This window comes from Colias eurytheme, chromosome 23, assembly GCF_061535395.1.
Source record: "Colias eurytheme isolate Ceu_HAF_F1 chromosome 23, ilColEury1 Martin Lab GWU primary, whole genome shotgun sequence".
Lineage (NCBI taxonomy): Eukaryota > Metazoa > Arthropoda > Insecta > Lepidoptera > Pieridae > Colias > Colias eurytheme.
Window position 1 is genome coordinate 5,829,434 of NC_143002.1, and position 10,537 is coordinate 5,839,970.

At 42.1% G+C, this 10,537-nt stretch overlaps 1 protein-coding gene across 3 annotated transcripts in view; it reads left to right on the top strand.

Annotated features, from left to right (window-relative positions):
- Window positions 1–10,537, top strand: part of tws (protein phosphatase 2 regulatory subunit tws) — a 54,743-nt gene that overhangs the window by 39,398 nt on the left and 4,808 nt on the right. For all 3 annotated transcript variants that reach the window (XM_090115641.1, XM_090115644.1, XM_090115642.1), the window contains 8 exons: window positions 676–876; window positions 2,239–2,375; window positions 5,976–6,150; window positions 6,597–6,660; window positions 7,442–7,589; window positions 7,718–7,796; window positions 8,246–8,373; window positions 8,989–9,124. In XM_090115641.1, the coding sequence (XP_089971767.1) occupies window positions 676–876; window positions 2,239–2,375; window positions 5,976–6,150; window positions 6,597–6,660; window positions 7,442–7,589; window positions 7,718–7,796; window positions 8,246–8,373; window positions 8,989–9,124 (1,068 nt within the window). The remainder of the gene's footprint in view (window positions 1–675; window positions 877–2,238; window positions 2,376–5,975; window positions 6,151–6,596; window positions 6,661–7,441; window positions 7,590–7,717; window positions 7,797–8,245; window positions 8,374–8,988; window positions 9,125–10,537) is intronic.

The window sequence follows — 10,537 nt, forward strand, 5'->3', positions numbered from 1 at the left end:
TTAAAAGTAATAAGTGTTTCTGAAGTATAATCTCGTATAATCCAACCTTATGCATAGGAAATTAATCTTATACAGGGTGTCCCACTATTGGTATACTAAGCGCGAAGGAACTTGTAGTTTTGCATACACTGATCAAGTAAAAAATACTTAAACAACAAAATTACGTCAAAAATTTTTTGCTAAATTTTTCCTGAAAATCCATGTTTTCTTCTCTCACTTCGCGCAGCCGGCATATACCGCTTCTCTAATGTGAGCATTTTGTCTATGAAAACATAATCTTAAACGATAGCTCACGTGCTGGTGGTAAAGCTGGGCGGGTTGCTTGTTTTGGGTGTACACATAGAGTTTTAAGAATTCATCTATTTGAAAAAAAATGGGTCTGGAATTTTATAAGTATTTTTAACGTACTCAGCTTATGCAAAACTATAACCTCCTTTGAGCTTAGTATACCAACAGTGGGACACCCTGTATATAAAAATGAATCGCAAAATGTGTTGGTAAGCGCATAACTCGAGAACGGCTGAACCGATTTCGATAATTCTTTTTTTATTATATTCCTTGAAATACGAGGATGGTTCTTATGTAGAGAAAACGTAAACATGTACCACGGGCGAAGCCGGGGCGGACCGCTAGTGAAAAATAATAATTTCATATACATAAATTGTAAATTTTCAGAGGGACCCAGCATCGAAACAGTGCGTGCCCAAAAAGGGCGAATACAACGTGTACTCGACGTTCCAATCGCACGAACCGGAGTTTGACTACCTCAAGTCTTTAGAGATTGAGGAAAAGATAAACAAAATCAGATGGCTCAAGCGCAAGAACCAGGCGCACTTTCTGTTGTCCACAAACGACAAGACGATCAAGCTATGGAAGGTTAGTTTGGTATGAATGATTTTATATTTAGTTTTAATGTCTTAAAATTTAGTAATACTGTAAATTTTTAAAGAATAGAACATGATACTGGGGCGGGATTTTAACAAGTGATTGGGCTGAATAGAGATGTTGATTTTATATTTTCAAGATTGAAAAATCAAGTATAACTTATTTTAGAGCAGTATAAAGTGTAGATCCAAAGAGACTAGAGAGAAAAAGTAAAACGGTGTTTTTTATAAAAGGTTGTTTTTTGTTATTTTCAATTTAAACTTTTATATTTTCTGTTTCATTGCAACTTACGAATAGTTTCTTCTGACATATAAAATATCTTACAAATTACGACCAAGTATTTTACAATAATTTTCATTATAAAAAAAATGATACTTTAAAATAATATTCTATACATATCACATTGTGTTGCGTCTTTATGATGGCAACAAATTGTGTTCAATTAGTTCGTTAGTCATTTAATAAAACTCTGGATGAGATTCGTTCAACCCTATATTTAGATGTTCTGTAATAAAGAACATAATGGCGTCAGAAATTAGATATTATTAGATAGTGTATTAATATAATTTTGTCAATACGAAATCTAATAAACACCTCTAAATAATACACAAACACATTTACACGTTCTTAAAGTTAAAAATAATGTATGAAAAATATCGTCTAGCCAAATGCAATTTATTGCTATGTCATGTTAGCAAAAAAAGTATAACAATAATTGTCACTTTACAATATGATGTAAATGAGATGGAGAGATTTAAAATGTATAAAAGTATTGTTGGCGTCATAGACTGCGATGTTATTACGAGAACAAAGCGTGGACAATACTTGTCGTGCATTTTCCTGACGTCACACACTTGTATTACGTGTCACAGTGTGAATAGATTAGAAATGTCAATTAATCATGTGATTTATACCTATTTGGGATTTTACCTTCGTGGTATGTGGTGGGGGAGTAATTTTTGTATGCTGCACTCAAATGAAATACCATACAGATTTGTGTTACCTGTAATTATACCTATAGAGTGTACACAAACTAAATTTACCAGTGTTACAGAAACTTTTTAACTAATTGTTCGGCATGAGTATAATGTTTAATTTGTATTTTACCTGTGTATTGAAGTGAAACTTCTTTAGGCGTTTTGAGAGTAAAATTTCATGGCAATACTGTCACGTCATGGATTACGGCGACGATTTTGTTATCTTTTAATCCTGCCAAAGAAGTTTCACTTCTGACACGTGTGCTCGGCACACACGCTCTTTTTTTTCTGTATTTACTCATTTTTGTATCGGTGCCTAATAAATTAAATTAAATTGAATACACAGCACTAAACACTAAACACGTACAATATACAGGTTTCGGAACGTGACAAGCGCGTGACGGGCTACAACACGCGCGAGGAGGGCGGGCGGCCGCGGGACCCGGCGCGCGTCACGCAGCTGCGCGTGCCCACCGTGCGGCCCGCCGACCTCATGGTGGAGGCGTCGCCGAGGTGAGTGGGGGGAGGGGGGGGAGCGTGACAAGCGCGTGACGGGCTACAACACGCGCGAGGAGGGCGGGCGGCCGCGGGACCCGGCGCGCGTCACGCAGCTGCGCGTGCCCACCGTGCGGCCCGCCGACCTCATGGTGGAGGCGTCGCCGAGGTGAGTGGGGGGGGGGGGGAGCGTGACAAGCGCGTGACGGGCTACAACACGCGCGAGGAGGGCGGGCGGCCGCGGGACCCGGCGCGCGTCACGCAGCTGCGCGTGCCCACCGTGCGGCCCGCCGACCTCATGGTGGAGGCGTCGCCGAGGTGAGTGGGGGGAGGGGGGGGAGCGTGACAAGCGCGTGACGGGCTACAACACGCGCGAGGAGGGCGGGCGGCCGCGGGACCCGGCGCGCGTCACGCAGCTGCGCGTGCCCACCGTGCGGCCCGCCGACCTCATGGTGGAGGCGTCGCCGAGGTGAGTGGGGGGGGGGGGAGCGTGACAAGCGCGTGACGGGCTACAACACGCGCGAGGAGGGCGGGCGGCCGCGGGACCCGGCGCGCGTCACGCAGCTGCGCGTGCCCACCGTGCGGCCCGCCGACCTCATGGTGGAGGCGTCGACGAGGTGAGTGGGGGGAGGGGGGGGAGCGTGACAAGCGCGTGACGGGCTACAACACGCGCGAGGAGGGCGGGCGGCCGCGGGACCCGGCGCGCGTCACGCAGCTGCGCGTGCCCACCGTGCGGCCCGCCGACCTCATGGTGGAGGCGTCGCCGAGGTGAGTGGGGGGAGGGGGGGGAGCGTGACAAGCGCGTGACGGGCTACAACACGCGCGAGGAGGGCGGGCGGCCGCGGGACCCGGCGCGCGTCACGCAGCTGCGCGTGCCCACCGTGCGGCCCGCCGACCTCATGGTGGAGGCGTCGCCGAGGTGAGTGGGGGGGGGGGGAGCGTGACAAGCGCGTGACGGGCTACAACACGCGCGAGGAGGGCGGGCGGCCGCGGGACCCGGCGCGCGTCACGCAGCTGCGCGTGCCCACCGTGCGGCCCGCCGACCTCATGGTGGAGGCGTCGACGAGGTGAGTGGGGGAGGGGGGGGAGCGTGACGTGTGGGTGTGTGGAAGGGGGTGCGTGACTCGAGGATGTGTGGAAGGGGGTGCGTGACACGAGGACGTGACGAGGGTAACATGGGGATGTCTGATTTGGAGATAAAAGATTTTGTTGCGTGACACGGGAAAGTGTAAAATTATATTATGTACGTATGGAAAGGGGTGCGTGACACGAGGACGTGACGTGGGTAACATGGGGATGTGTGATTTGGAGATGAAAGATGTTGTTGCGAGACACGGGAAAGTGTAAAATTATATTATGTACATTTTTAGACCTACTTACTGCAGAGCTACTTGTCAGCTCTTGTCAGTAAGAACTACTTTGTGACCCTGTGACCCTAAATATTAATCTATGTTTTATTATGTGATTCAAAAATGTTTCATATATAATAATATTAAAAAAGTAATGTAATTACTATATCGATTTGAAATTTATTACATCCATGCATGTATGTAAACATAAAACAAATATATTTGTTTCATTCACGTGCTCTACATTATTTCCAATTTATTAAATACAAAATCAGATATCCTCGTTTACAAATGCGTCATTTATTTTTATCACACTTCAAACGTATATTTGAAAAAAGCCGAAGTCGAACGAAACAAATCTAATGAAACAAGTTGAATGTCCCCAATACTCTATATCTCTTTAATCTATACGAGAGTTAGGCTGCTTTTACACCAATAATGAGCGAGGAATGTATCTTTAAAGAACCAATAGTATCGCTTTATTTACCTCGCCTCGCTTAGCCCAGCTCTCGTGGAAACGGCTCAGCGATGCTAGGTTTTTGTGCATACAATACAAACGAGAGATGTGTGCGAGGAATGCGTGTTTATTAGTTCTATAATTTTGAGTAATAGAAGACATTTCAACGCATTCTCGCACCGCACATTTTCTTCGCACAAACTCAACTCAAACATTTATTTATTCAATTATATTTCTACTAGAAGCACTTTTGAATCGTCAATACATATTGTAACATTTACTACCGCTTTGGTGGAAACCCCCATACATTAACAGCACAGCTAGACATCTTTGGTGCAAAAGCAGCCTTAATGTCAGAGTAGCTACTAATATTTACTCTACTACTTACATACATCACGTTTATTGGAAATCATGATTTATCTAATCAGTCGTATACATTTGCGTGTGGGATATATAATGATTGGCTTAATATTTTAGCAAAATAATAACCGCACGACCGACGCATTTTAAATTATTACATTATTACATTAAATATGGTGGAATTTATGTCTATAACGAGATGATTATAAACAAGGTTTTTTGTTTGTTTTATTTGGCTCGGATAAGAGATATAGTGTTTGAAACCTGATTTTATGAACAATATATTGGATGAAATGAATATTGAGAAAATTATATAATACTAACATCAATTGAATCAACATCTTGATATTATCAATTCCAAACAGATTTTTTTACTAGGACAGAACTTGTTCTATTGAACTATGTTTGACAAAAACGTTAGAATAAGTATTGCTTATTATTAAATGATATGTAGTTTTTTCCCGAATAAATTCAAAATGGTAAACACTCCAGTATTTTAGGGAAATAAAAAAAGAGTTGTTATGGTATACAGATGTAATATGACATACTAAAAGGACATTATGTTTTGCATAACATTACTCCAAAAAGGACAAACTGAAAAGTAAAAATAATTTAAATAAACTTGGTTGTCCATGAAATAACACGACTTTCTTTCATTCTAGATTAAAAGAACCTTCAAAGGTGTATAGCGTCCGGCAAACTTCTTGGCAAAAAAGTATCGTGGTGGGGGGAGTTTGCGCATCAAGTTTTAGTACATTTTTATATGCGCAAGATTCCCCCACCACGCTAAAAAGTGGCCAAATTACGTGCCGACAGCTAAATTAATCCTAGAAATGTATGCATATCTTAATATATATAAATCTCGTGTCACAATGTTTGTCCTCAATGGACTCCTAAACCACTTAACCGATTATAATAAAATTCGCACACCATGTACATTTCGATCCAACTTGAGAGATAGGATAGTTTAAACATGTAGGTACCACGGGCGAAGCCGGGGCGGACAGCTAGTATGTTTATATGAATTAACTATTAATATTAAGTATATTGTATTTTCTAGTGTTTGATTTTACGCGAGTATTATACATTTAGAAATTAAAGACTTTTTTTAACTGACAACTCAGTCTCCCCGTGACCACGCTCGCTGTAAAGTGTTCGAAACGTCGGGAAAATAATCCTATTAATATTATAAATGTGAAAGTTTGTATGGATGTTTGTTACTCTTTCACGCAAAAACTACTGAACCGATTACAATGAATTTTAGCACACATATAGAGGGTAACTTGGATTAACACATAGGATGGTTTTATCCCGGAAATCCCACGGGAATGGGAACTTTGCGGGTTTATCTTTGAAAATGCGGGCGAAGCCGCGGGCGGAAAGCTAGTATAATGAATAAATCGCGTTTAAAATCCGTTAAAAAGTCTTTTTAAGTAATATTATAATTTCCAGACGGATATTCGCGAACGCGCACACATACCACATAAACTCAATATCGCTGAACTCGGACCAAGAGACATATCTCTCGGCTGATGATCTGCGCATCAATCTGTGGCACCTCGAGATCACAGACCAGAGTTTCAACATTGTGGACATCAAGCCGGCCAATATGGAGGAGCTCACCGAGGTACTAAAATAAATTTTGCTTTAAACATGGTATTAGAGCTAGCGAGCACGAGCAACTTTGTCTCCGCAACTATTTTGTCTCTCCCACTTATGGGCTAGTATGAAAGTGCGCGCACGTAGCGACGCAACTCCCCATACAATTGATGGGAGAGACAAAATAGTTGCTAGCTCTTAAAGTATGGTGATACAGTAATATTAAACATAGAACAGACATGTCCACTGTCCAGCCCATTGGCTGTTGAATATAGCATGCAAAACGTACCATAAAGGAAGAACTAAGATAGTAAAATAAGAGTGTGTGTGTCGAGGACAAGTGAAACTTACCAAAATCTTCGCGTTATTTCATGACGTGATGGTATTGCCATGAGGCTTCTACAGAAATCAAATTCTAATTGAATTTAAATTGATTCTCCAGTTGTTCATATTGTTTTTACATGTTTATTACAGGTCATCACTGCCGCGGAGTTCCATCCGACTGAATGCAATCTCTTTGTATATTCTAGTAGTAAGGGTGAGTGTTTTTTGAGTATATCTATACTAATATTATAAAGCTGAAGAGTATGTTTGTTGGTTTGAACGCGCTAATCTCAGGTCCAATTTGCAAATTCTTTCTGTGTTAGATAGCTCATTTATCGAGGCAGGCTATATAGTCCGACAGGAGCGGAGCACTGCGGGTAAAACCGCGGAGCAAGCTAGTGTTTCATATTGGTTGAGATAGTTGTTGATTGTCTCAATAGATCGCGGTGTATCATTTATAGTTTTTAGGCATAAAATTGAAAGAGTAGAATAAATTCGATTGCTCTGGCTCACGAGTGGCCGAATTTGTCAGGATTCCGCCTCGCATTAGTAGAAAGACGCGGGTTCGAATCGAATTTTTTTCTATTCTGTAATTTTTAAGCTATTGCATAGCTTCTATAGGGGCCTTGAGCGCGGGGACCGAATCGAGAAATTCCGTAACGAAAAAACCTCACGCTCCCCACTCCGACGGACGCGGAGGTGTGGTTGAAGGCATAGCATGCAATAGCTTTACCGCAGCAGTCCCCGAGTGCTACACGTCTTTTTTGACGTGATAACGTTTTTAAAATCGTTTTAGTCGGGTGACATGTTCAGAAACTTGTGTCACACCAAAACCTCACGAGCGCGATCGCAGGTATAACGAGAGGGAGACGGACCGATCTCCCGTCTCATCTCGAGCGCTGCCACCAATAAGACGTTATCACGTAAACTTCTCGATCGTAAACCTACTTTACAAACAACCAATTTGATTTTTAAATATTGATATAAACATGCAGGTACAATAAGGCTGTGCGACATGCGCGCGGCCGCACTGTGCGACCGGCACGCGAAGCTGTTCGAGGAGCCGGAGGACCCGCACGCGAGGTCCTTCTTCTCGGAGATCATATCCTCCATCAGCGACGTCAAGCTGAGCAACTCGGGCAGGTGAGACTTGCGATATTTCATAGATAGGAATATGCATAAAATGTTTATAAAACGAAAGAATGCTCTTGCTCTAGCTCTCTCTTTATGTATCAAACTTGTGTAATCAAATTTGATTTTCTCTGTTTCAGATACATGATGTCTAGAGATTATTTAGGTTTAAAAGTATGGGATCTTAGAATGGAAACAAAACCTGTAGAAACATATCCAGTAAGTGTTCAAGTTATTTACTTAGTTCATAGCATTTAAGAAAAATAAAATCCTTTGTAGCTTATTACTAAAACAAGTAATTAACAGCTGTAATTTTGACGTGACAACGTCTTATAATTCGATAGAGCCGGCTGCACGCACGAAAAAACATGACTCATGCGGCGTTACCTCGCTCTGAGGCGTTCCATGTAAGGCTTGAAGTGCAAGCGAGAGCGCGGAACGAGCGACAAAGAAACACAATCGGACGTTGTCACGTTCAAATTTACTATCGCCAGTAAACCGACTTTACAGACAACCAATTTTTTTTAAACAATTATGGTATATTCTGGTACTTAGTTATAACTTTTTTATCAAACAAACCATAGTTTATCATAAATTGGAATTGATCTATAAAATACAACTAAATAAGCTTATTACTGTGTTATTTAAAAATCAATTGTATTTCTCAGGTGCATGAATACCTCAGATCAAAGTTGTGTTCGCTGTATGAAAACGACTGCATCTTCGACAAGTTTGAGTGCTGTTGGAGCGGGGACGACCAGAGGCTCATGACGGGCTCTTATAATGGATTCTTTAGGTAGTATTTATGCTTTGTATTGTTTTGTTTGTGGGTTGAAGGACGCGGGATGTTTTTGGGTTGCATTTTAGGTGGTAAAATCACTTGGACCATCATGTTACGGTTTGGATGGAACACTTTTGTTTTCAAATTGTGTTTTTTTTATATACGGTTCTGCCAAAAAAATGCGAGTCAAATGGTTAATTTTAATGATTTTAATGTGGGATTTATAAATGTAAATTTATAAAGAATAGAAAAAATTTGATCACGAGGCGGGACTCGAACCCGTATTTGCGCCAATCCGGGCCGGATGCCTGACCAACTCGGCCACCCGTGACCCGCCAGAGGGATCGAATTTATTCTATTCTTTCCGTTTTATGTGTCTTTCATTTTGACGTGATAACGTTTTTAAAATCGTTTTAGTCGGGTGACATGTTCAGAAACTTGTGTCACACCAAAACCTTACGAGCGCGATCGCAGGTATAACGAGAGAGAGACGGACCGATCTCCCGTCTCATCTCGAGCGCTGCCACTGCATTATGTTATCACGTAAACATCTCGATCGTAAACCTACTTTACAAACAACCAATTTTTTTTATAAATTTAGATTTTAATGTGGTTTTCTAACGTTTGCAGGATATTCGAGCGCAGCGGGGGCGGCGGCGGCGGCCGGCGCGGGGAGCTGACACTGGAGGCGTCGCGCGAGGCGGCCGCGCGGCCCCGCCAGCCGCTGCGCGCGCGCCGCGTCGCCACCACCGCCAAGAGGAAGAAGGTGGGTGCGCGCCGCTCTGCCCTGTAGTTCGAGCCTGCAGCGCGCGGTCACCCCTGTAGCACAGAATACATAATAGTAGCTAAACGCTACAGAACGGACACTCTCCGCCTCCCGCCAAAATTAAACACTTACCTCACCCCGCACGATCAGGCTAAAAATGTCCACATTTCACACAAATCCACATTTTTCTGCAAAGACGATACGCAACGAAGATTGACAACATTAATCAAATTGACTTAAAGTAATTTTATTATTTAGGATTTGTGATTATCGTTTTGCGTAGAAAATGGTTAGGTTTGTCCTGTTTACGGATGTATTTCATCAGAAAGACGCGAATTTTTTTTACGCTAGTCACAAAATATGTGCCAACCATAAAGCGTTAACACACACATTTGCAGTCTCAACAGTGTGACTGTCAAAACGGTAATTTTGTACGGAGTGTCCGGGGTGTGCCTGTAGTGCGGCATGCAGCTCTAGTGTGCGAGCTGACGCTAGGCGTCGCGCGAGGGGCAGCAAGGTGGGTGCCGCTCTGCCTTGTAGTTCGAGCCTGCAGTGCGCGGTCACCCCTGTAGTGCGACATGCAGCTCTTGCAACCATTGAGATAATATTACTACGTATGGAGGAGACACCACGAACAAAATCTGTTCGCCATTTTTTTGCTCTAACTAAGTTTTAAAAATTATTATCTAGTTAGGTGCTTACCGATGAAAAGTTATGTTAGTCACTTTTCCGTATTTTTTGTATTATTTGTGCAATATCGTAACACACGAAGGCATATTTGATGCGTTTCACTTTAAAACAAATAAAAAATGAGCGTGCAGTTAAGCCATATGGCTTATGGTGAGCGGAACATAAGTGATGTAGGCGGTGTCGTCTCCATATGTATATCTCAATGCTTGCAACGCGCTATACTTGGACGACGTCGAAGAAAACGACGCTTATAGTCCGGGATACATCGCCCATTTTTGCAAGTGATTACTATCAAGCTAATTTTTCGTGAGTAGCTTTATTTTGATGAGATGCCCAATAATTTCATGTACGAAACTCTCGATTGTGGTAGCTTACAGAGGTAACAAGGATAAAAATTATTGATTTGACGGTTCTCAAATATTTATTACGCAATTTGTAGGACAATATGTCTGTTGAATTATATAAGTATTAAATAAGTGAAAATAAAAAAATCAGCTGGTTAGTAATCATTTATGATGACTTCGTTATCGATACACATTGGAAAGGGGGACTCTTTGATCAAACCATAGATTTTGTAGGACAAATATTTTTTCGAATAATTTAGATAATTATCTTGAGATTGAACAAAAAAAAACATTCAGTTAGTAATTAATATTTGAGAACCATCAAATCAAAATATTTTATCCTTGTTTCCTCTGGTAGCTACCACAATCGAGAGTTTCG